General features: G+C 39.6%; 4 protein-coding genes across 6 annotated transcripts in view; 3 read left to right on the top strand and 1 right to left on the bottom strand.

Moving 5' to 3' along the window:
• The window catches only part of epha6 (eph receptor A6), a 159,915-nt gene extending 150,392 nt beyond the window's left edge, over positions 1–9,523 (top strand). The window contains exons 14-17 of the mRNA XM_029458658.1: positions 2,399–2,548; positions 5,631–5,824; positions 6,122–6,271; positions 7,194–9,523. Coding sequence (XP_029314518.1) covers positions 2,399–2,548; positions 5,631–5,824; positions 6,122–6,271; positions 7,194–7,308 — 609 coding nt within the window. The 3' untranslated portion in view covers positions 7,309–9,523. The remainder of the gene's footprint in view (positions 1–2,398; positions 2,549–5,630; positions 5,825–6,121; positions 6,272–7,193) is intronic.
• A 950-nt stretch (positions 9,524–10,473) lies between these two features.
• On the top strand, positions 10,474–13,559 carry LOC115026569 (ADP-ribosylation factor-like protein 6). Of its 3 annotated transcripts, XM_029459432.1 has the most exons (8): positions 10,474–10,596; positions 11,008–11,069; positions 11,192–11,260; positions 11,359–11,453; positions 11,844–11,973; positions 12,578–12,633; positions 12,771–12,783; positions 13,208–13,559. In XM_029459432.1, exons 1-8 carry the CDS (start codon positions 10,474–10,476, stop codon positions 13,239–13,241), a joined length of 582 nt encoding a protein of 193 aa, XP_029315292.1. In that variant the 3' UTR covers positions 13,242–13,559. The 3 variants fall into 3 exon arrangements, with proteins under 3 accessions (XP_029315292.1, XP_029315293.1, XP_029315291.1); XM_029459433.1 differs by lacking the exon at positions 12,771–12,783; XM_029459431.1 differs by having other exon boundaries at positions 12,578–13,559.
• Positions 13,560–13,786: 227 nt separating this feature from the next.
• LOC115026612 (F-box only protein 47-like) lies at positions 13,787–19,515 on the bottom strand. Its single transcript, XM_029459486.1, has 11 exons — positions 19,418–19,515; positions 18,982–19,185; positions 18,454–18,615; positions 18,130–18,206; positions 17,759–17,833; positions 17,405–17,513; positions 16,921–17,094; positions 16,282–16,431; positions 16,039–16,181; positions 15,283–15,442; positions 13,787–14,193 (listed from the first exon to the last, which is right to left on the bottom strand). Exons 2-11 carry the CDS (start codon positions 19,169–19,171, stop codon positions 14,093–14,095), a joined length of 1,341 nt encoding a protein of 446 aa, XP_029315346.1. The 5' UTR covers positions 19,172–19,185; positions 19,418–19,515; the 3' UTR covers positions 13,787–14,092.
• A 2,798-nt stretch (positions 19,516–22,313) lies between these two features.
• Positions 22,314–24,469, top strand: LOC115026625 (claudin-14-like). Its single transcript, XM_029459503.1, has 3 exons — positions 22,314–22,416; positions 22,709–22,962; positions 23,698–24,469. Exons 2-3 carry the CDS (start codon positions 22,729–22,731, stop codon positions 24,202–24,204), a joined length of 741 nt encoding a protein of 246 aa, XP_029315363.1. The 5' UTR covers positions 22,314–22,416; positions 22,709–22,728; the 3' UTR covers positions 24,205–24,469.
• Positions 24,470–25,592: the final 1,123 nt, after the last annotated feature.

Here is a 25,592-nt window from a genome sequence, read left to right as displayed (position 1 = left end):
TATGAGTTTTTATAATAACATAATATAGCAGCCTAATAAAAGAATTGAAATACTAAATTAATATAATCAATATGTAATATAAATTATAAATACTAAGAATAATAATTAGAATAATACAAACAGCATAATAATCAACATTAGAATTCAGGGGAGACAAACAAGAAGCCTACATTTTATTTGATGGGGGGCGGTAAGGTACCTGGATAATGGATAGGGGGGTGCTGGCCCAAAAAAGGTTGAGAACCACTGCTATACTCCATCAAAGATAAATGTTGTCCTCATTTTCTTAGAGGCACGCTTTGCATGTACAAGTAAAAAAAATGACAGCCCTTAACATCTCTGGATATGAACACTTATACTCGCTTTACTGTTGGAAATTTAGTCAGTTGAAAAAGGCATCTGAAGGGGTTGGATTTTATACAATAATACACATGTCAGCTTTGACAGCGCCACAACAGTAATAACAAGGATACACGTTTTTATCACATTAACTGACAGTTGGCTGACTTCTGCTGGTCTGCTCCTGGCTTTGTGAGAGAACCTCATTAGGAGTCGAGCTGGAAGTCTTGAACTATGAAAGTCACAGGAGTAGAGACCCAGCAAACAGCAACTCAATTGACAGACATGTACTGCGAGTTTACACTCCCTGCCAGCTGCTCTCTGGCTGATCCTCCCGGTATCACCGCACAACACAAACAGTTACCTGCTGCTGTGGTATCTCATCATTTTTATTCTCCAAATATGTTCATCGTTTCCCCCAGATATAAGCCTTGTCAGTGTGGGAAGGAATTTGGATTTTGGGACACTTCAATTGTCCATTCAAAGATTGTATTTGTAGACTGATGCTATCTATGTAAGCTTGAGACTTCATCCTACTCCGACTTGATTAGGCTGATGAGATTTTCCTGACTTCGAAAGATGGAGTTGCCTTAGACAGCAAAAACTTAAACTCAAAAAACTGAAATGACTCTGTTCTGTAAATCTGTCTAAAGCCCACAGTGACCTCCATTTCTGGTTTGTATTGAGGTTTTTGTGTGAAGGAAATGCTGTGTTTGTGGTTCCAAGTTTACTTTTCTGCTCCTCAACACTGTGGCTGAAATCCACAGAAGGGAAGTGAAGGGTGAGGTAAGGTGAGGTGAGGTGAGAAGAGGGAACAGGAGAAAGGTGAGGTGAGGAGAGGGAACAGGAGAAAGGTGAGGTGAGGTGAGGAGAGGGAACAGGAGAAAGGTGAGGTGAGAAGAGGGAACAGGAGAAAGGTGAGGTGAGGAGAGGGAACAGGAGAAAGGTAAGGTGAGGTGAGGAGAGGGAACAGGAGAAAGGTAAGGTGAGGTGAGGGAACAGGAGAAAGGTGAGGTGAGGAGAGGGGAACAGGAGAAAGGTAAGGTGAGGTGAGGGAACAGGAGAAAGGTGAGGGTGAGGAGAGGAAACAGGAGAAAGGTGAGGTGAGGTGAAGGTGAGGAGAGGGAACAGGAGAAAGGTGAGGTGAGGAGAGGGAACAGGAGAAAGGTGAGGAGAGGAGAGGGAACAGGAGAAAGGTGAGGTGAGGAGAGGAGAGGAGAGGGAACAGGAGAAAAGGTGAGGAGAGGAGAAGGGACACAGGAGAAGGTGAGGAGAGGAGAGGGAACAGGAGAAAAGTGAGGTGAGGAGAGGGAACAGGAGAAAGGTGAGGTGAAGAGAGGGAAAGGAGAAAGGTGAGGTGAGGTGAGGTGAGAGGGAACAGGAGAAAGGTAAGGTGAGGAGAGGGAACAGGAGAAAGGTGAGGAGAGGAGAGGGAACAGGAGAAAGGTGTGGTGAGGAGAGGTGAGGAGAGGGAACAGGAGAAAGGTGAGGTGAGGTGAGAGGGAACAGGAGAAAGGTGAGGTGAGGTGAGAGGGAACAGGAGAAAGGTGAGGTGAGGTGAGAGGGAACAGGAGAAAGGTGAGGAGAGGAGAGGGAACAGGAGAAAGGTGAGGAGAGGAGAGGGAACAGGAGAAAGGTGAGGTGAGGAGGGAACATGAGAAAGGTGAGGAGAGGAGAGGGAACAGGAGAAAGGTGTGGTGAGGTGGATACTGCAGATGCTAAATACAGAAAGGATGATAAAGTTTCAAAACAGAAGAGCACTCGGACAGCAGTATTTATAAAAATCAAAAGTGTCTTTTGAAATGGCTCAGCAGACTTTAACAGTTACTTTCTTCAGTCACAACTCTGCTAGAAAATAATGTTCTCATGGTTGAGGCTACTGACATATGCTTTGAATGATTAGCCAGATGCTGTACATAATAAACATTTTTACAATCTGAGGCTACCCATGAGTGTTTACTTTATTTGTGTGTGTGTGTGTGTGTGTGTGTGTGTGTGTGTGTGTGTGTGTGTGTGTGTGTGTGTGTGTGTGTGTGTGTGTGTGTGTGTATTTTAACAGGGTGGTAAGATCCCCATCCGATGGACCGCTCCGGAGGCCATCTCATACAGAAAATTCTCCTCGGCCAGCGACGCGTGGAGTTACGGCATCGTTATGTGGGAAGTGATGTCTTATGGGGAGCGGCCATACTGGGAGATGTCCAATCAGGATGTGAGTAGTGTAGTTATCACAACAGATGTTTTGTGTCACAGGGGAACTGGACCCGTTTGGGAAAATGTTCTTCAGGGCAACAAAAAGAACGATATAGTAGCAAATGCATGATTACCTCATTTTCTCCTACTCACCCCCCCCCTCAATCAAAATGCTCTCAAGTCTCACCGACTTAATCCCAAAAGCTTCTGCCACCAAGTCTTAAATACAATGTACTGCATATTCAAGACTCCGATATGAAGGAAATGGACCATGACGCAAAGTAGCTCTTTGGTGATTTCAGAAAAGAAGTGCTAGAGCTACTGCAGTGGAAGAGAAGAGGAGAGTAGGTATTTCTTTAGTTTAATCACTCGAATTGGCTTCATGAAACACAAAGAATTTGATGCCAAATATAATCAAAAATAAATAAGTAATAGCAATCATGTTTGTCTTGTTGCTGACAGGATGCTACATTACAGATGCTACAAGATTTTAGAAATTAGAAAAAGATTTTTTATGATATTTGATCCAATTCATACTTATTACATTCATACTCTATCAGTACGATATGTGAAGACCTGTAGTATGACAGGACAGAGAGCATTAGGAGGTACTGACTGGGTGGACTTTATTTGGACCTGTTATGCACTCCTGAATACTTGTTTGTATCTTTGGAAATATAAAGAAACAGTTGCTGGCTAAGTTGGTTGACATGAGCTAACTCACTGAGAGGTAAATTCACAAAAATGGATTGCGGCCGATGATCGCTCCAATTGCACATCACTTATCAAGTATGACTGTTGCCTTTTCTCCAAAAACAATGGCAACAATTGCAGAAAGAAAAAGAAAAATTGAACTTTAAGACCGTGAGTTACAGGGCCTGACAGGCGAGGTGCAGAGGCATTTCTCAAATTCAGGCAAGGAATTTAAACGTGACAAAGAGAAAACATATTTGTGCCAAATGTTCGTGCAGGTTTAGCTGCCGCAAAAGCCGCACATTCTTTTGTGAATCCGCCCTTTAGTGTAATGTGAACATGAAAACACTGCTGGTGTTTTACCTTTTGAGTGAACTATTCATGAGGCATCTCATTGATCGTTTCTAGAGGATGGAAGAGACTTGTTCATGTTGTTTCCACAAATATTCTCCTCACCAGCCTGGTTGTTTAACCTCTAGCACTGCAGCACACCTCAATATTGACTTCTCAATTCAAGTCCTGCTCCACTGAGAAAATTCTGAGTTTATTTTCCATTATATCTGTTAAAATCGCTGCCCTTTAACCTGCTCCCTGACTGTTTTCGCACATCAAAAGCCTACTTCTGAGAGAGAGGAGGGGAGTAACAGATACACTGGTGAGATTCACCAAAAGGATGAAAAGGATGAGTGAGAGGGAAAGGAAAAGGAAAAGGAAAAAAGCATTGAAGGTCAGAGGTTCAGGGGACGTCGGTCTGATAGAGGGAGAGTTTAAAGCTGTAGATTCAGTGTGGCTGAGCAACCCGCTGATCCCTGGGCTGTGGTCAGGGATTGAAGGGGCCATGGAGGAAGCAGATCCATCCCTCTCTCCGCTGAGTGTGAAAGCTCCACCGTAATCCCTTCAACCCCTTACACACAGACTCATACACATCTATACACAGACACCCACACATGCACATTCACTAAGGTCCCAGGGTTTGGGGAGGATTTGTGCTGTTTGGGAATTGCTTAGAAGTGTTTTCCAAGGCAAAAGGCCAGCCAAGCCGCAAAAGCAGCCAAACACTATCTCATCCTGGGCAGCCGCTTACCGCTGCTCGCTACAAAGATACATGGATCTCTACTTTCCCATAGACTCACAGATATGATATGGAGATCTAGAGTATGGAGGCTACAGTAATACACGCTACCACCTTAGATAAAAAAGGGATTTACGCTTGCGTGCGATACATGTTGGAACTGATTGTCAGCACAGACTAGGTTTGAGATCATGAATAAAAGACCAAGTTCAAACGTTTTTATATTGCACAGAAAGCCAAACATCCAAGGAGGAGGTTATGGGAAATATTAGAAGCTTACTAAAAGCATTAAATATGATGATATTTCTCTGGTTCATGGTGCAGGATCAATTTAGCATCTGTGTCCTTGCTGCAGGCTTACAATTGTAAAAGGAAGAGCATTTATTAATGCATCTTAATGCAGCTATAATTGATTTTTTACAATAACTGTATCAAATGACAACATGTAATGTGAAAGGGGTTGCTCATAAAAGAGTATTCCAGGTTTAAATATTCCCAAAATGTACATGTCTTTTTTCTGTTATTAGCTAGCATGCTAGCAGCAGTCGGTCTGTCGGTCCAACACTTTGTCGAGACTAAAATATCTATAAAAAATCAGATGGATTGCCATGAAATGTATGGCCCCTAGAGGCTGAATCCCACTGACTTTAGTGGTCTGTATGTTAGCATTATCATTATCAGCATAAGTGCTTCTGTGCATGTGTATAGCCTCACAGAGCCGTTAGGGTGGCTGATGACTCTTTTTATTTTTACTCGACTCTTTAGTGTTAAATTTGCACATAACCGGAGTGAAACCAATGTGTGAAAGAGGACGAAATGGCTCATAAAATCGGGATGTCCTCCCGTGAAATATGGGAAATATGTGTATGTATGTATGTATATGTGAAATACAGGCATACATTATACATTGTAATTGTGTGAAGCAATTATGTTCAAGTTCACCATACAATATTCTGATGCTTTGTGAAAAACCTTTATCGACTAGATTGTAGCCTTCATTTTATGTTATGATATTCATAGAGAATCATTTTAAAGAAGAAATTATGTATAATTTAAGTAGCACAATAAAGCTTTGTAACTGCAACCCCAGATCCTCAAACCTTACATGCAATGAAAATGTATATAATGCCAAACAATGCTATATGTATTTTGTTCAGTAGGTTTATTACCTTTGTCTGGTCTGCTGCAGTCTGCAAGATCATAGAGACTACAATTTCAATTTCAAGTCTCTAACTAAAACTTTCCAAGCGAATAAATCAATTTTCAAGCTAATTAATTTCTAATACAGCAGCCACATTTAGACTTCATCCTTCATCACATGCGATTGTCTCTCCAGGTGATTCTGTCTATTGAAGAGGGCTACCGGCTGCCTGCACCGATGGGCTGCCCCGTGGCTCTGCACCAACTGATGCTGCACTGCTGGCAGAAGGAGAGGAGTCATCGGCCCAAATTCACAGATGTTGTTTCCTTCTTGGATAAACTGATCCGTAACCCCAGCAGCCTGCTGCCACTGGTAGAGGACATTCAGAGGTACATCATTACAGATTTCCTGGTATCATGAAATGCTTTGAAAGTTTATTTGAGCAAAGATGACAGGGGAGTAAACATCTCTATACTCAGAACAGAGTTATTTGAGTTATAATAAACAGTCAGCTGTGACATCTCTCCTACATCCTGGCAAAGATAGGATGGATGTTCTGGTTTAGAGAGTTTATAAAACGCTGTGACGCCTGAATGTTGGACCAAGTGTGCATCACTCTGAGAACTTTAAACTAGTTAGACATCCACCTCTGAGATTTAGAATTTCTTTTTTTTTTCTTGTATCAGTCTACCGGAGTCTCCGGGGGAGGAAATGGACTACCCAATGTTCATCTCCATTGGCGACTGGCTGGACTCCATTAAGATGAGTCAGTACAAGAGCAATTTCATGGCAGCTGGCTACAACACATTGGATTCTGTGGCGAGGATGAGTATTGAGTGAGCAGATCCAAAACATATTACCATTATTAAATGGCCTGAAATCAAATAAGACCTATCTTTATAGTAGCTGTGGTGATTTAAACAGCACCAATTTTACTCATGAAGTTCAGTTTACTCGTTACAAGAAGTACTATTTAGACTGGGAATGTCTGTCTTCCATTGAATTTTGGTATATTGCAAAAAATAAGCTCTGTGGCAAACATTTATGATACTTGAATGTTTTGTTTAGAAAGATAATCTTCACAAAGGAACACAATTTTTATGATTTTCTAAGTATAAATACAATCGGCCAGAAGTAATAAGCTAACGTACGCTATAAACAAACTACACAAGAGTTGCATGACTTCGCATCACCAACACGAGGCTAAAGGCAGACGAGTGTTCGCCGTGATGACGTTTAGTAGTCTCATTTAGCCACTTGTTAGCAACCGCCTTTAAGACATGAAAAAGCTTCAAAATTCACTACTGGTTAATTTACTGATGTGTTTAATTATTCCCACAGCGACACTATAAAGACGCTGTCAAGTTGCATATTGGGCATGACTCATGACTCATGACTCAGATCAGGATATTTCAGCTACTGCTGCTTTGATCAGACCATTACTTTACCCACAAGCTTCCCATCATTATGTATGAAACTAAATTGCAAAAATACCTTTTTAATTACTTAAATGATTCAGTTTTATTTCATTTAGTGTTCACATCACTTCATGAGCTTGTATTTGAATGTTTTTAATGAACACCTGGTACACATGTGGTACGAAAATGAAATTCTATGAATTATCCTATTAATTTTCAGCACACTGTCAGCACCGAGCTAATTGGAGTGTGTGTGTGTGTGTGTGTGTGTGTGTGTGTGTGTGTGTGTGTGTGTGTGTGTGTGTGTGTGTGTGTGTGTGTGTGTGTCCTCTCGGCCTAGAGATGTGAGGCGTATAGGGGTGGAGCTGATCGGCCACCAGAGGCGGATCAGCAGCAGCATACAGACCCTACGCCTTCAGCTACTGCACGAACAGGAGAAGGGTTTCCATGTATGAGGACACCCTTTAACACAACCTTGGAGGGACAGATAGACAGACCAGAGGGAAGTGAAGTGTAGACCGTTGGACAGACAGTCTACAGCCTGTGCCTGAGTCTTAAGCCCTCATACAGGAAGTCTTTGGACAGACTACCACAGCAGACTTCCCCTTGGTCTCCCTCACATCCAGTCGTAACAGACTTTTTCCTACTATACACCCCTTACCCAGAATACCTGGCTTTAAAGACTGGCCCAGGCCCTCACTTAGGGGAATGTAATGCCTTGTTGCAGCAGCAGTACTTTGTGTGTGGAGCAACAATATCTAGAGATGTAGATCTGCAAACATAATCTACTGAATCTTTTGACTCGTTTTTGTTTTTTTCTCTCGCTCCGGGTTATGTGCTCATGTAGCTGCTATCGAGTGTGCAATCGAAAAGTTTATGAAAAAATTATCCTCAATATCTTTTCTTTTGGAGTTTGATCATTTATCATGAAGGTATTATTTGCATTGCTTTAGTTTACCCTCCTCCAGAGAATCTGGTAGGCTAATACTTGAAGAAAGAAGTGAGAAGCAAGTAACAGAGATTTCTTGAATGTTTAAAAAGTGTATAGACAATTAATCGATAATTATTATAATAACCTAATATCTATATATGTGCAGTCCTGTATGTGAAAGCCCTAGTAAATCTGGATCTTATTTAAGATGTTTTATTTATTTAAGATTTTTATCCAAATCAGCAATACAGTATTATGCAGTCACCTCAGTATCTCAGAGAGAGATGAAGAATTGTGCAATGAGAGAACTCTTGTTGACTTGTAAACATGAGGCTCACACCACACCATCCACCTGTTTTTATTGTCACATGCTAAGCTTGCATAACTGGATCCGTTGCCTTCAGATGAATAACCATACAAGTCTACTATGACAGTTATTAGCAACCAGTGTACTCACAGTTGTGCGATAAGCCTGATTTATTATGGATTGTGAATGTTTAACATTGCCTGTCTCCACTGTCTTAATATATGAATGTTCACAGAACTTAGATATAGATAGGAGATGTTTGAAATTGTCAGGTAACTTAACATGGACTTATATGGTTTTTCAGAATTAGCCGAAATGCTTTCATATACATTTATTGTTTCTTTTTGACTGCAGTAATGCAGTGCACTTCTGGGACAAAGTTGATCTAAGATTTCAGAGCAGAAAATATCCGAAGCTACTAGATGAATTTCACAAAGTAATTCTTCTTCAGTCTGTTCTTACGTTGTGGTCATGTAATGGGAAAGCAGTGTACATAGAGGTAGTCTGAAATGAAAACTGTTGGATCTGCATTAGATGGTGTCAAGTTGTCAGATGTTTGCCATTAAAAATCAACATTTTTCTTTCTTCACTAAGTCAGTGGTGAATAGGCAGTGCTGCAGAATATAAGTAGTTAATTGAGTTGGGGGCAGCAGAAATAGCTAAAACCTGGTGGATGGAAACCGGTCTTAGGTTTGTGTGATCAGGACAGAGTTGTCCAGCGGAGAAAAGTAAATGACGTTTAGAAAAAGTAGAGAGAAAATGAACATAGACAGCAGCATCATAAATCATCATGTGTCATTCAACAGTAACAAACACACATGCACACACACACACACACACACACACACACACTACACGCACACACATACACACACACATGTACACACATACACACACACACTACACACATACACACACACACACACACACAGAATGCCTTACAGTCCGTTAACCAAGCAAGATGGAAACACTTTAGAGTGGTTCATAAGTTTCAGTGCAGTCATAGGACCTAGCCATTAGTTTGAGTTGTATTCCATATTCAAGAGAGTGACCGCCCCTTTACAGCTGTGGTTTTTGGGATCGATGAATTAATGTCGAAGGCAAACTGGATCCAGAGATCTGTGCCTTTTTTGGTCACAGCGTAGTTATGCATCCGGGCCTGCAGGAGTAGACACACACATATTTGCACACACACACACACACACGCTCACAGTCACCACCCCTCTGCAGAATAAGGAGAATATCAGATGCTGTTTGTTTAGCATGTTCTACTGCTGAGCAATGTTAGAACGCTCTTTTGTACAAAGTACAAGTATACTTATAATTCTTGTATTTTATTTTTCTATAATTTCCAAAGAGATGTTGTAGATCTTGCACACTGTAAGAGGCAGTTACAGCGAATATTTATTTGCAAATAAAGATGAATAGTTCTGGTGGTTGACTGCTCATTTAATTTTGTTTCCATTTTTCACTCAAAACCATAAGAGCCTTGATTCAAAAGGAAGAAATGTTATTGCATATCTTTCAGGTTGTGAAATGTTGTAAAACTAAGGGGAAACCTCAAAAAAATTGAAGAAACCTCACAGAGGCAGTCAAAAGCAAATCTCCCATCTCTTTCATTAACTATAAGCGTGAAATATTTTCAAATATATGTGTATATATATATATATATATATATATATATATATATATATATATATATATATATATATATTCTACCACCTTCATTCTGGCAACTGGATGTCCAAAAGATGGAGCTGTTGAACGACTGACCAGCTCCAGACCTGCCATGTGAGAAGTCAAAATGAAGTTCCTACAATCGTTCTAAAAAATGTATGATTTTACATTTCCAGTGCCTATAATGTGTCATAGACATATATGAATGTATATACATTCATGACCTCCTAGTCCTTTTACTGTGACTGTCCTATCACTAGTCCTATTTGTGTGTATGTATGTGTCCGTTTATTACACTCGAACACTCGATCACAGATTGATCGAATTACTGTAAAGCACACAGACTGACACAACTGATTGATAATGGCTCCAATTAAGGTGAGGTGTTGTAAGGTAAGGTGAATCAAATGCATTGGGGTCGGGGGGCCTGGAAAGCTTCATACTCCATGATGAGGTCCGCGGGTGGTTCACAGAGCTTAATTCGCTCTAATAGGATTATCGGTCACAAGCTGAGATGCCCAGCTTGCATCTCAGCTTGTGACACTGTTCACAGCAAGTACAGGGAACACACTGTCCACGGCTATGTTTATCCTTGTTGTTTACTTCCATGAGAATTAGTTAATTTAGTATATTTGATTTTCAGCTGACAGAATATCTATGGGGTGATGCGTTAAAATTTAAATGGTGTAGCGTCAATCAAGTCTAATGGGGCTGCTGGATAAACTGTCGGGCTGGCTCGGCCTGAGGAAGAAAGAGGTCAACGTTTTGTGTTTGGGACTGGACAACAGCGGCAAAACTACTATCATCAACCAACTCAAACCATCTAATGTAAGTACATTAAATGTTATTTTGTTGGAGAAATTGTGAGGCCTTTGTGTACAGTACTGTAGTCTGCCATGTGGGTGCACACACTTGTTGTGGATTAAAAGAAAATCTTATGCTATGATCACTTGGGATAAATATTGTGACAAGGCCTGTCAAAATCTCCTTTATTTCACTGCAGTCATTCACTGATTGCTTGTTTTCAGCATTCGAATCATTTAGGCCCATTGTCAGAAGACTGGAAACATGTTAGTCAGGTAAAGCCTATATCATACTTTCCTTATACTATTTCCTTGTTGACATACTTTTGCCATTACTTGTCTTTTTTTGTGTGTGCGTGTGTCTCTGTGTGTATTTGTGTGTGTGTGTGTGTGTGTGTGTGTGTGTGTGTGTGTGTGTGTGTGTGGGTGAATGCAGACGCAGGCACAAGAAATAGTCCCAACAATCGGTTTCAACATTGAAAAGTTCAAGAGTTCAAGGTAGAATTTTATAGACTTTAGCAAGTTTTATTGTTTTTTTTAGTGGTTTACAGACATAAAAAAAAAATGCACCATAGGTAATCATTCAAAGCTATGTGTTTTCTCTCCCTCTCTGCACGCAGCCTGTCTTTTACAGTCTTTGATATGTCTGGGCAGAGCAGATATAGAAACCTATGGGAGCATTACTACAAGTATGAAACACAACAAATGCTCTGTGAATATTTAAACACGTTGCAGTAATGTTTGACGTAACGTCAATTATAACTTCATATTCTTTTGTCCTCCTCAGAGAAAGCCATGCCATCATATTTGTCATTGACAGCGGTGACAAACTGAGAATGGTTGTTGCCAAAGAGGAGCTAGATACTCTTCTCAAACACGAAGGTACACAATACCTGCAATACTGTTGTAACAGTATGGATACTATTTTTACTGTAAAAAAGCATAGTTGACATATACTGTATGCGTTGTGCGTTAGGATGGTTCAGGGTTAATTTTGTGAAATTATGCAGTTTGAACGAACATTAGAATCTTTATTGACATTAGTATTACTATTAATAGTGTCCTGCGAGTCAGTTGTTAGTATCCTTCAGTTTTTTCCTGTATTATTTTAAGAATAAGAATAATATGATATTTAAAGTTCTAATATGACTACACAAACTATAAACTCTCTGCTGATACACATTATTGGATAAACAATAAACGAAAAACAAAGATGTTTATCTTCCTCTTTGCCGATGATTCACTGGTCTTCATGTCTGTCTTATTATCCAGATATCCGCAGCAAAAAGATGCCAGTCTTGTTCTTCGCTAACAAGATGGATCTGCGCGATGCCATGTCTTCTGTCAGGGTCTCACAGATGTTGTCTTTGGAGAACATCAAAGACAAGCCTTGGCACATCTGGTAAAACATGTCATTTAACCCCAATATTTAGTTCATTACTTTTTCTGATTCTCACTTAAAATACTCTGGTAACAAATGGTCCTACAAAGATTCTTAACATTCAAGTCGCCATATTATTTAAAAATATTTTTGAAGGGTCTGTAAGTAATGTCATGGTTTATGACCTCCAGGGATATTCCTGAGTAGTGTGCCATAGGAATCATCCTGGTGTTATGTAGTCTTCAAGGAACTGCCCTCGGATTAAATATTTTGAACTGAGCCAAGCCCTGTCCCCATCCGCAACATTTTGTGCTGCGGAGTTAGAGCTTATAGTCTTAAAAAGGACCATGCATGTTACTCACTCATCATGGGCCTGTTTCCAATATCTGCTTGTTTGTCATTTTCCATGGTTAAACATTATTAGGAGGCACAGCAACAGGTAGTTATTCAAAAGCCTGGTTAGTCATATACATGTGTGTATCACCCTGTTTACTCATTAGACAGATGGAAGGCAGATGGATTAAGAGATAGACAGCTTTAAACATCCAGGATCCAAAAAAAGTCATGAGAAAGTAAACATGTGCCACAAGGAGATTAACTTCTCGACATGCCCTTATTTTTTCAGTGCCAGCGATGCTATCAAAGGAGAGGGCCTCCAGGAAGGGTTGGACTGGCTACAAGGTAAATGTGTCTGTTCAGTCAATTTAATTCAACTGCTATACTGTGCCAAAACAAAAGGCAATGTTCAAATTGCGCACAGAATTTTGGTCCATTGTTAAGTGCTGTCTGTATTAAGATGACTTTTTTTATACCCATAGAACAAATTGCACAGTAAGTATCATCCTGTATCATGTCGACATGTAATGTGATTGTGGTGGTAGATTGTATCTCTCTGGATGGGATTCAAATCAGGCAGAATGAGCACTGGTGTTGTGAAAAAATCATAAAATATTTAAATCACACCTTTCCTACAGATATAAATCCCATCCAAACAGGGCTTTGTGTGGTATATACTGTAGTGTTCAGTTATTTTTGTCCTTGTCCGGTTTGAATGTAAATCTTATGTGTTATGTACGTTTCCTGATGTTACTACCCGTCGTATTTTTTCCAAAAATGTCACAAAGATCAGATGTTTTTAAATTCTTGCAAAAAAAATGGTGATTTGTATCAGTTACAAATCAAAATCAGTAATATACAAACAAAGCACAACCAGATTTCATAAGAAATATAATTGTTTGTTTGTTTCTTGTGCCAGATCACATCAAAACAATGAAGACATGAATAATTAAAATGCCTGTGGCCATGGACGCGATATGGATGTAATCTAATTTACAATTTGGAGAAGTCCTGCGAACAGATTACTTTGTATATGACTACTAAATAAAGTGATCTTTAAAGCGCCCACTATTAGTGAGTTACTTGTTATACGTCATTACTGACACATGTGAGTGTCTGAATAATATACTATAAACTGAAAATATCCTTAATGTTGTTTCTGCGTACAGTAACATTTAAACTATTTCTTTTGAAGCTGCTACTTTTTTATTTCATGACATTTAATTGAACAGATTTCATAATTTCTTTGAAAATGCTGAACATTGTATTACCTGGAGGATAATAAAAGCTTGTTATTTGATGAGTGTGTGCTATGTTTCTGTTTTTATAAGAAGGTAGCCATAAAATACTGCCTTAATAACTAAATAAAATGTGTAAATGAAGACAAATTAAAATTGAAAATACCAATTTAATAAATTATTTAAAAAAAACTATGTAATCATTGTATCACAACTATATTTACAGAAAGGTTGAATAAATAATAAATAGTGTCAATAAATATTGTTACTGTTAATGAATACATATTAATTACAGTTTATAAATATTTACATGCAAGATATTTACGAAGAACAAGATTTGAAAACTTTGGGAGAATTATAAAATTTGTATAAATAACCACAACAAAATTCATCCTGAGATTTCATCAAACTTTCAAGGCTGTCATGACAACCTCCATGTTCAAGTCTTTCTATTGTTGCAAAGGTCCATCACTCTCTCTTGTTCCTGTCTTTAGTTAACCCTCTTCATTATTGATGTTTGTTTCTTGTCCAACTCTTCCTCTTGTCACTTTTAATCAGCATCGTTCTTATTTGAGGAACATGTGGAGGAATTTAGTATGGAAGCGAGCGCTGGAGTCCAGGAGGATGCACAGGGTCTGGAAAGGCTCCCTGTCCTCAAGATGGTTCCCTGGGAACAGATGATGGTAGTAATGAGTTTTATATCACTTTTCATTTGAATCAGAGGCACTGGAGGTATTTAAAGCCAAACTTTTATGAGTTTAAAGATACATCTAGGTGGTCAGAATATGAGTAGCAAGACGCAGTTGCAAAGACAAAGATAAAACATTTCTACTATGATGTAAAATTGAGTTTGTTTTTTCTAGCTTTTCTCAAATCTACCTCAGTTTAAAAGCCAATAAATGAAACAATCTGAAGCAGCACTCTGTTTGAACGGTTCACTGCTAACAGACCCATGAAGCTTCTGATAAAGGGGATGTCTTGGGTGGGAATTTATTTGAATGGTCACGAGCTAAAGAGGCTGAGAACCAACTGTCTAGGGAATACAAATACATAAACAGTATGTGAGCTAAGTGGCAATAATTTCAATCTCCACTCATGCAGTCTAAACTCATTCTGGTTTTTAGTTTTTTTAACAGCAATACCTCATTTATTTGCCTCTCATGAGAAAACCCATTCAGCAGTTCTGTAGCAGAGCTTGAAACAGGTTGCTCTTTTTCATATATTCTCATATGTAGATAGTTAAATAATGTAATGAATGCACCACTCCAGGTGTATTTCTATTAGCATGGGTGTTACAATTGAGACAAAAGAAAGCGCTGAAAAGATTTTCAATAAAATATTGCGAGTTCCCAGTAAATTCCATCTGTCTGAGCTGTCACTCACATGCACAGCCACTCATCAACACAAGCAGCTCCACACTGCAGGCGATATCATTTTCCCAACTACCACTCGACCATGCTCACATATACCCTGAATAGACTTGAATGCTTTTTCTCTAGATACAGAATAGATACATACATAATATATCTAAGTTATGATTGTATGTTACAACATCTGTAAACGTAGCATATTTTATTCGGTGACTGTTTGAATCTGCCTGCCCCTCAACATTTGTTGAACGTTCAGCGATTATTGTAGCTTTGTCCAGCATCTTAATACTGCAGTTATTGTTTCTTCAAGATTCCTTTTTGGTGTCAAGACTAAAGGGCGAAATAATTAAATGAAATGTACACTCCAGGAAGCTGTCCCTTCTCACCTGTTACAGAAAACTCAAAGAACTCCCTGGTGACCTCTGAAAACATGTTCTCCAGTTGTTGGATGAAGCAGAACCTTTCAGGAGCCGTGCTGAAGACCTTACAGAGACGCTGCACCATTTTCACCGCCCAGGACATGTGATAGCCGTCCTTCTCACACACCTAAAGATGAAGACAAATCAAGGAAATCAAGCAAAGTCCAGTCAGGGGAAACAATTGGGAGAGAAATACCCATGACGATATGAATTAACTTACTTTACAGTTTTTGAAGGCTGATAATGACACGTTTGAATGTGAACTGCATTTCGACCCCATGAGAATAAATAATCAAACTTGGCACCATGGGGACGGTGACTCTAATAGCCCACAGATGAGTTAGTTCAATTGAAACTGTTGTAATCGAAGAGAGACCTGTCCGTCCCTGTCATCTACCTCCTAGTGCATGCTGGGTCAGGCTCCAGACCCCTGACCCTAAATAGGGATGAGCCGGCACGGCCAAATGAGTCGCAACGACCAGGGCAAAGCAATAGGCGATACATTTAAGATGACTAATATCACCGTCTTTCTCAAGTTATTCCTGGATGCACTTGCGCGTATGTTTTATTTTATTTGAATAACTGTACAATGACTATGCAGTAGGCCAATATCTGATTCTCAATTAAAGGCCAATAATGGCCTAACATACCAGAGTCACCATAAATGAGGCTCAACTTGATTAACATTTCCTTTAGCTGATGATAAATAACTAGTATTCTCACCAGTATGATGTATACGATGAGTCTGGAGATCTCAAGAATTCGTCCATTGATGGCCTTGCTGGCTAGAACAGTGTAGCAGAGACTGCTGCCACACAGCACCAGCAGACGAGCCACATTCTCCACATGCCACGGCTGAGGAATGACTGGACGTGAAGAGGACGGCAACCAAGTATACGATCAGTAAGACTGATGTGCGTCTAACTGTGACATGAAAACATTTGAGAATGAACTGAAGTATGATACCAATGAGCTCCTCCAAGATTGCCAGCAGTGAATTAGTGGTCTGGCCTTTGACTTCAAGTTTGCTGAAAAGCAGGAGGATAGCGCTGGCCAGGTCCCAGAGAGCGCTGTGAGGCAGCCCCCTCTCCACTAAATCTTGCCAACCCAGGGTGCCTGCAAGGTGGAGAGAGCCTCACTAACTAACTGTGTCATGCTATACCACATTACAATGGGGGGAAAAACAGACAACATGCTGAATCGGAGGCCATCCAAGTTTTCAAACACCAGTGTCAGCTACCAAGGCCTCCTTCACCAGAGTATGACGCTATAGGTGGTTTATTTGGGTCTCATAATACAGTTATATTTTGCTTATAACTGCCGAAAGCTTTTACATTGTACTTTTCAATAAAGTTTCAACATATTTCAAAATAAATATCAACCAAAGCCAAGATGTAGCAATAATTGGTGCAGAAAGAAAATAATTTCACGACAAAACTCACCACTAACTATAGTTTGTTGCATTTTTAAACCATATTGAGGGAAGGAGGATTACAGTCTGAACACAACAAAACAGCTTGGTTAATATGTTCTCATAAAGTCAAATAAACACAAACCCCACTAACTCATTGTTTTTATTAACTGTGAGTATAAAAGTAATCTTACCCTCAGGCATCAGAGGTCCGTAGAGGATGAACAGTAAGTGTGCCTGGCTGACCATGGGCCAAGGCTTCAAGAGTTGTATTAGCCAGAACTGACACTCCGACTGGTTCGGCCACGGGTCCAACAGAACCTGACGGCAGAATAGACGGAGCTGCTGCTTTTGGTACCACCTCACCCCTGAAGACAGAAACAAATAAAGAAACATGTTTTTTTTGTTTTATGTCTTTTAAGACTTTCACAAAGCCTAACAGGTAAAGGCCCAATCAGTAGTAAGTCCATCCTTAGTTCAAATGTTTGCAATCATTCAATTTCAGAGACCCATGCATGCTACGCACCCACCGCCATAGATCTGACCCAGGGAAACTGAGATGAGTAGCTTTAATGCAACACAGATTCCACCAGTTTCTCCAGGATTGTTTAATCTTTCTACAAAAAAACATATGCCATCAGAACATTTTGAAAGATGTAATAATCACATAAAACACACCAGGTTTTCCAGTGATGACTGCCTCTATTTTTTGCAGCAGATTTGTGAGGTCACACAGGAAGTTGAACACTCTGTGGCACTCCAGCTCATCCCACCCTGCGAGCAGTGTCTGTAAAGTATCCATCAGAACTTTGAAACATTTTCAATAACAGAAAAGAGTCATATTTCCCTGCTAAAATGTTTCCAGGCACTTGGATTGAACACAAAGGTGAGACAAGATGTATATGATTTATATGATTCAACATTATAGGGTATATTCTGTGTTTGTAGCTTGAGTTTATCCCCTATTAAGTATGTGAAACATCCAATTATTGGTTTATTGCACAATATTCTGTATTTCTATGAGGTTATCACCTGGAGGAAGACTCCGTAGCTGGGGAAGCCAATGCAGTCTGGTGCCAAACACTGCTCCAACAGGAAGCAGGGAATCTGAAACAGATCCGTGGGACAACTTTAGTTATTTTGCCTCAACATTAACATAGGTTATGATCAATGGATATTAGGGCTGAATAATATATTGTATCAGCGACAACACTGCAATGTACGCATGTGCAGCATTCCAAAGGATGTAAGGTAATAAGGCAAAGTATTATAGTCTAATCTATCAGATAAATTAAATCATTTAGCCTGTTTTACCTGTAATTACATAATGTTCTTTGTTGATGTAGCATTTAATACGTCACATTATTTAATCTTGCTTGACCTCTCACCTCTCTTTTTCTTACCTGTGAAAACTTGCTAAAGATAAACTTTAACCTGTCCTTTGTTGGTAGCAACAGGGTACATCTCTTGAACAACAAACCTAAGACATTGAACACAAAAGCACATTTTTCAAATAAAAAAATGGCAAATGATGGTCGTTCCTATCCATTCACTTGACAGGGTGACAGGGTGTGGTGATCATTCGAGTACATGTTAAATGCTGGGAGAGGCTATCAGTCATATAGCTGCCATAGATCAACAGGTAGTTAGTTATAAATTCCCCATATACATTCTGCAGAAGAGCTATACAAAGTAAAACGTTCAACTAAATATACATTTCCACTTACCCAGGTCTTTGTAGTGTCCAATAGTGGATCTCTGTTGAAGGCAGGTGGAAGGGTGAAAGCTTTGAATTATCCTTTTATTCTTCCACGCCAGGGTGGAGATGTAGTCCACAACGAATCTAGTGATTTCCTTGGACACCATGCTGAACATACTGATCTCCAGCACTGAAAAACAAAACAAAATTATCTCATACATTTGCATTATTGAAATTGAAATTTAAGTCTCAAATATTTGAAAACTAGATGATTTTCAATTCAGTTCAATTGAGAAAATGTGTATAATTTTTGGTGCACACCAAATATATGCTATTGCTATATATATATATATATATATATATATATATATATATATATATATATATATATATATATATATATATGCTATGCACACCCAAATATTATTTATGATTGACCATCAATGAAATCCGTTTAGAAAAAATTCTTATCCCCAAAAAACATGAAGGTTTGAATCCCTCTCTGACGGGCGTGTAGTTTATATGTTATGTTACAAGGCTAAGTATTTGTACATACCAGACAGTTTATCCAGGATCATGTCAAACACCTCTGAGGGGAGCCTGTGAAAGAAGCTGCCGCTGATGTTGCACTGGCTGCGGGTCATGATGGTCCTGGTTGGCCGGGGCCGAAGATGAGTCTTCTTGCGAGGTTTGTGAGTCGATGTGTACTTCCCAACATTTCTGGAGGCTTTCCTCACCATTGCCATCACAGCTAAATTAACTGTATTAAACAAGAAAAGGCACATTTTACTTTAAAGTAAAAGAATATCTCAAGCTAGCTTCACGTTAGCTAAAAGTTTCACAGGAGAAGATGCTAAATCAGTATGACGAGCTAACCTAGCTAGCTAAACTGCTCATCTGAACTCCTGACACACTAAATTAGATTAATATGGTTGTGTCGCATATATATTGATAGAAAAACAAGCTAACGTTAAAACAATAGAGTATCTTACCAATAGGACTACTGTTAACTTAGTAATGTCGACAGGCAGCAAATGTCAGCTCCACAAGTCAAGTCAGCTGTGTGCTAAATTAGCTTTCTCTGATGACACAACGGCGCGAAATAAAAAACTTTACGTCAGTAAAGTTACGCTGAAGTCACCAGATGAAGAAGCGTCTCCCCCCGTCTCTTCTTTGCGGGATGAAAACAACATACATATTCAGTGAATTATACATAAATTACATTATTACAAAATGTAACTTTAAATGCAAGGAAGTATTAACATTAGCTATTATTCACTAAAGTGAATTAAAAGTAGCACAAAATGACTGAATGATGGAAAAATACTGAAAGTAATAATAGTACAGTGTAGTTACATGTAGGCTTTCATAAAATGTTCACTGAATGAATCTGTGTAAGTTACATGGTCTTGTACCAGTTGTTTTTACTCAAATATCAAATAGTAATTTCCCTCTGAAATGTGTGCATAATAAACTGTAATAGTGCAGCATAGTTACAGAACATACTAGCTTTTATTCTTATTTCTTTCAAATGGTGACTATTTTCACTATATTATTTTGAGTAGGTTACATGGTCCCAATAAAGTTTTTATTTTTCTCTCAAAAATCAAATATGAATCCAGCAAAGACAGATGTAACACTATAAATTATTTTATATATTTTTTGTACCCAATTATCTTAAATTCCCTACGCTACACCCACACAGGTGTTTTGGATTATTTTTGGCTGATTAGTGATGGGTGTCATTCATCTGTTAGGGCAGGCCTCTGTCCTATTAGTTCATGAAGTTTGGTGACCTCACGTAACTCCCATCATTGCTCCACTCAAACTCAGACCTTTAAAATATGTTTTAGTGCAGACCTTTAAAATATGCTAGATTGTACTTTGTTTTGAGAATGTTGTGTGCTTATATATCCTTGAAAATGTATGTGTCAATGGCAGCTTGTGCTACACACACCAGCATGGTTGTGTTACCCTCCAGCACCGTGCACAACAGAGCAGCTATGCTCAGCTGCTAATCACAGGATTATTCTGCTTAACTAAGACTATTAAGTGTTCCACATTCAAATGGCGTCTCCCACAGGCAGACCTCGGAGAGGATCATCCCTTCACTATAGAGCTCTGACAGAGGACTGAAGACTACACAAGGGACCCAGGGGAACGGCCGGGGAAATGCCCTTGTATACCAACAGGATGTCACGCTAGGTTACACTCGGGGCACAGAGGGAGAAGAAGAACGAAGAACTCCGAAGGAAGAAGATGGACCTCAGAGAGCCATAGAGATACAGCTGGAGTTTTGAATGACCGTACGTGGCTTTCAGAACAGTACGTACCACACATACACAAACGTATAAAGTACAACTTTACTATCATGTACAGTTTGGTTATCAACTATCTGTTTAAATGCCCGCTAATTGAATCATAACTGTAGTGAATATATTCATGTGTTTCTACAAGTGGCTTATAATTTGATAAGCTTATTAATTAATTAATTGTTTTCATTGTTTCTTGTCATTTTTTCTGTTATCCATTCAACAGATGTGGTGATGCAGGGAGCTGAATTATTGAGACAAAAACAGCACGCCAGTGAGGACAATATCTCTTTTGTCTGTCTCTTTCTGGAGCAGCAGGCCATCACTGGGACTTTCTCTCATGTCATCTCTGACATGATGCTCCTGAAGCGGACAGGGATAACGCTGATGATGATATTTAACACTGACCAGTCACATATCTGACAATCCTGCAGCACACACACATATTCTTATTCTGTTGATGCGGCTGAGAAAGAAGGAGCTGCTCAGTGTGGAATCAGTACCAATGGTCCTATTTATCTGGAAGTGTGCCGTCTGGACACCTGGGACCATGCCTCTGTAGTCCTCTTGTGACCTTGTTGGTGAGTATCCAAATGTGTTACTAAAAATGTAGTTGTGAAAGGTTAAGCAGCATCCCATGTACAGTATTTCATAGTGTAGATATTGCAATTGGAAAGTGAACACTTTGCTTCTGACGGGGCAAACCAACGTAAAAAAGATGCTTGTCACAGCCTTGCCTTTGCTCTCTTGTTATGCCTTCAGTGTAGTCAATCATTAAGCAAACACAATGAGGCTTGTATCTCTGATATTTTAAGAGGCCCCAGCAGTGCCAGGTCTAACACTGAACAATAATCGAGCTTTATAAACAGCCTCTGTTCTCTGAGGAAGTTAAAACAATGGGTCTGTATGAGCACAGTTTGCTTTTTTTGCTTAAAAATGTAAGGTCGCTCTGTTTTATTCTTGCGGGTAAAGCAATTTTGCATTTAGGTGGTTATTATTCACCAGTTCATTAAAAATATTGTCCATTCATTTTCAGGATTGTTTACCTCTTGAACATTTTGTTCAAAACATTGACAAGGAGCAAAAGTAAATGCTTAACTACAAATGAGTAAGAGCTTCCTGGTCAGTTGGGGAATTTTTACCGTCATGTGTGAATTCATAAATGTAGAACTGAGTGCCACGTGATCTCAGGTCAGAGATTAAATTGAACATAATAATAAGTTGCCCAGTTATTACAACATAAGTCATGACTATCCCTTAGTGTCACAGTTTGGGGCTAGAAGTGCTCTGTCATCAAGTCCCTCAAATACCCCGCAGAGCTGTGAAAAATGTTAAAAGTTAGTGGTTTATAGCAGTACTCTGAGCTTGGGTGGTTTCTGTAAATGTTTAATTTTCTCTCTCTCTCTCTCTCTCTCTCTCTCTCTCTCTTTGTCTCTCTCTCTCTCGCTCTCTCTCTCTGTCTCTCGTTTCCTGAGTGGTGGTGGGGAGCTTAACAAATAGACTGCTGTGGTTTGCCCTCCAGAGGAGAGCGGTAAACAGGTGGAGCTGAACACTGCTCTCATTAGTTACAGATGCAGTCACCTGCCACTCACCAGAGACTGGTGCCAGAAAGTTTCCACAGCTATTTCTGCCGGCACTCCGCAGACACTTGAGGGATGGCTCAGACTCTGTGACTGGATGTAAGCTCAGTGGAATTTACTGTACTGCTGGAGACCGTGCAGATAACAGGAGGAATCCAGCCTCATCTTCAGCCTGAGGGGAATGTAGTTTTGTTCTGAAAGTGTTTCTTTTGTATTTGGAGATATGTTGTTTCTGTGTGTTGATTTGACTTTTTTCTTATGTTATCTTGCGGATCCAATGTATATGTATGAGCTTGCTTAGTGACATGCATTTGGAGACATCCAAATGCTCTGAATCATCTCGTAGTATGTGCACGCTCACCGACGGTGATTTCAAACTTGTACTTTGCAGTTTGTTCGACGGAGCAAATCATGGCCAGCATGGCGGTTCAACTCCTTGGCTTCTTCTTGGGGCTGTTGGGGTTTTTAGGAACTGTTGTCGCAACTCTGCTCCCCCACTGGCGCAGCACTGCCTACGTGGGCTCCAACATCATCACAGTCACCGCCTACATGAAAGGCCTGTGGATGGAGTGTGTATGGCACAGCACTGGCATTTACCAATGTGAGCTGTACAGATCTCTACTGGCACTGCCACGCGACCTGCAGGTACGACACATTCAACATTTAGCAAAGGTTATGGTAACACTTTCTGTGTCTATAACGCATTATAAACGTACTTAAAATGCGTTATAATCTGCTGATAGCGATTACTATTCAGAGTGTTTTATATCAATAATCATAACACGTTATAAAGGATTTTATAATGATTTATAAAGTCAAGTATCATAATACTTCATAATTGCCGGCAGATATTATACATTACAAGCTGGTTATTAGTCACTACAAGTGGTCATTGTTTGCTTCAAGTAAAGTAAAAAAATAGATATCATTAAATCAATGCCATAACACAAAACGTTGTAAAATTAATTAATTAGTTTAATTTGACACAACTTTTTGATGATGAGCAACTGAATAATGATACCTGTCTTTTGAATAATCCTTTACGTAGTTTTTCAATCAGAAATACTTTATGTTCTCTAGTTTATGTTCTAGAGTTTTTCCTTTTTTAATATCACTTTTGGTCAGAGAATATGAAGAATTTTAAGACGCTTATTTTTTATAGACAAAGGAGTATTCAAGAAAAATAGTATTAACATTAATCAATAAAGAGAATCATTTCTTAGTTAGTTTGTTTGTTAGTTAGTTGCAGCCCTAATGATAAGCACATAAGTCATTTTAAAATGCATTGCCCAGATGGATAGATAAATGTAGTGCAGTGGCAGTTTTCTAATCCTAGAATCAGAATCAGTTTTAATTTAGTTTGTCTCTTCTCCTAATTAGGCTGCCCGGGCGCTAATGGTGCTCTCCTGCGTCACCTCAGTGCTAGCAGCTCTGGTGTCTGTAATGGGGATGAAGTGTACCCGCTTCGCCCGTCACTCGGTGATCAAGTCTCCCCTGGTGCTAAGTGGGGGGGTTTGTTTCCTCTCTGCCGGGCTGCTCTGCCTGGTCACCGTGTCCTGGACCACCAACGATGTCATCATGGATTTCTACGACCCCTTCCTTCCCAGCGGGATGAAGTATGAGATCGGCCTGGCTGTGTACCTCGGTTACGCCGCGGCCTTCCTCAGTCTGACCGGGGGCCTGGTGCTATGCTGGAGCAGCAGTGGTGACAGGTCACAGAGGCCCCTCCACATGCAAAGGAATCAACCATTATCACCTCCCCCCGCCTTCAACCACATGTATCCTCCTGCTCCACCCTACAAGCCCCCCGAGGCCCTGAAGGACAATCGCGCTCCCTCACTTTGCTCTCTCTCCAGCAGTGGCTATAGGCTCAATAACTACGTCTAAGGCTGAGGGGAAATACTAACACAATACCTGCAAAGCCAGGGGGACTGTTATGAACGAAGAAAATACTGCATGGACCAAAACTGTGAACAGAACCCTTCTGTAACCTATTTTTTTACTTCCTAACAAGTCATTTAGCCTCCACTATACCCATAAACAAGGGGGCGGGGGAGTATTTTGTATTACCATATTTAATAAATCTGATTTTAAAAGGTTATCACAATTTGACAAACTGCTCAGGCTTTCCTCTGACTTTAAGATGACCAGATCTGAGAGCCTCACAAAACTCACAGCATGTGTGAGAGAGAACTGAGAGAGCAAGCCTGTTGACCTCCTGCCATGTACCTGAAGGACCAGGAGGTGGCAATGTCTTACTGTAAACAGAAGAGACTACATAAACGTGCACATTCCACGTTGTATGCTCTGACACACATGTTAATGGATAAACTGTCGTTCTGTCTCTTGCTTTCTGTAGCGTACTTTGTAGTTGGGATTAACTTTTGTCTGAGAACTAATTCAAATATATCAATATTAGTTATTTTAAATTAAATTGATCAGTATTCAATATTTTCATGCCAAAATAAAACAAGACAAACAATAAAATGTTCAGATGATTTTAACATAGATACTTAAAATAGTTTTTTATTCTTTTTATAAGCATTATTCAAAGCAGATATTGCCATGTGAAAGTATTACACAGCTGTAACACTAATTGACCTGGGTACTGGGATACTTGGACCAAAGCCATCGTTAGCAGTGTGAGTTGCACCTGAGCTCTTCCTGCTATGGCAGGTCCAAACATCTGCTGTGATAAAGACCTACAGTAAGTGACATGGTGACAATATTTGCCATAAAATCCATTGTTGATTATTTACAGTTTAACAATCAGGAAACTGCTGCATGTATAGTAACTTTAAGAATACATTTTGCAAAGCTTAAGAAAGCCACTGGATGGCAACAAAGGTCTTTTGAGAAGGCAGCGTAAAGCATTCAGTTAGAACTTCTTTTCATTCATTTAAACCACATTATTTGGTGGTTATGTTATAGGCTAAAGTCTAGATATTAGCACATTTTATGAATGACTAACTATTCCTTAAAGTCTTATATGTGAAATAGAAATGATCATTTGTGGATGCTGAATACGAATGTATTTGTGACTTGTGATGCTTTCCAGGCTGCTCGCCTGTAACACTGTGGATGTGTTTCTGAGGCTTATTTGTTATAAAACCTTCCAATTAGAGGTGCCCTCTGTCTGGCAGCCTGTCAGCCACACAGACACTCAATTAGAGAGCGTGCCACAATTTAAGCAAGTCACCTATTTTATTTCCAGCAGTCTGACTAGTCAGCATCAACATCTTAACATAAAGGAGCTCATTTATCCTGCTGGTAAA

Source organism: Cottoperca gobio, chromosome 21, assembly GCF_900634415.1.
Source record: "Cottoperca gobio chromosome 21, fCotGob3.1, whole genome shotgun sequence".
Taxonomy (NCBI): domain Eukaryota; kingdom Metazoa; phylum Chordata; class Actinopteri; order Perciformes; family Bovichtidae; genus Cottoperca; species Cottoperca gobio.
Note: the sequence above shows the minus strand (reverse complement) of the source record. Positions and strands in the feature narration are given on the sequence as shown.

Coding starts and splice junctions, on each gene's coding strand:
- LOC115026569 (XM_029459431.1), top strand. CDS start 10,474: ATGGGGCTGCTGGATAAACTGTCGGGCTGGCTCGGCCTGAGGAAGAAA. Junction 11,261..11,358: donor CTATGGGAGCATTACTACAA/GTATGAAACACA, acceptor TGTCCTCCTCAG/AGAAAGCCATGCCATCATAT. Junction 11,974..12,577: donor GACAAGCCTTGGCACATCTG/GTAAAACATGTC, acceptor TTATTTTTTCAG/TGCCAGCGATGCTATCAAAG.
- LOC115026612 (XM_029459486.1), bottom strand. CDS start 19,171: ATGGCAATGGTGAGGAAAGCCTCCAGAAATGTTGGGAAGTACACATCG. Junction 18,616..18,981: donor GATCCTGGATAAACTGTCTG/GTATGTACAAAT, acceptor TTTGTTTTTCAG/TGCTGGAGATCAGTATGTTC. Junction 17,514..17,758: donor GCTACGGAGTCTTCCTCCAG/GTGATAACCTCA, acceptor GATACTTTACAG/ACACTGCTCGCAGGGTGGGA.
- LOC115026625 (XM_029459503.1), top strand. CDS start 22,729: ATGGCCAGCATGGCGGTTCAACTCCTTGGCTTCTTCTTGGGGCTGTTG. Junction 22,963..23,697: donor CACTGCCACGCGACCTGCAG/GTACGACACATT, acceptor TCTCCTAATTAG/GCTGCCCGGGCGCTAATGGT.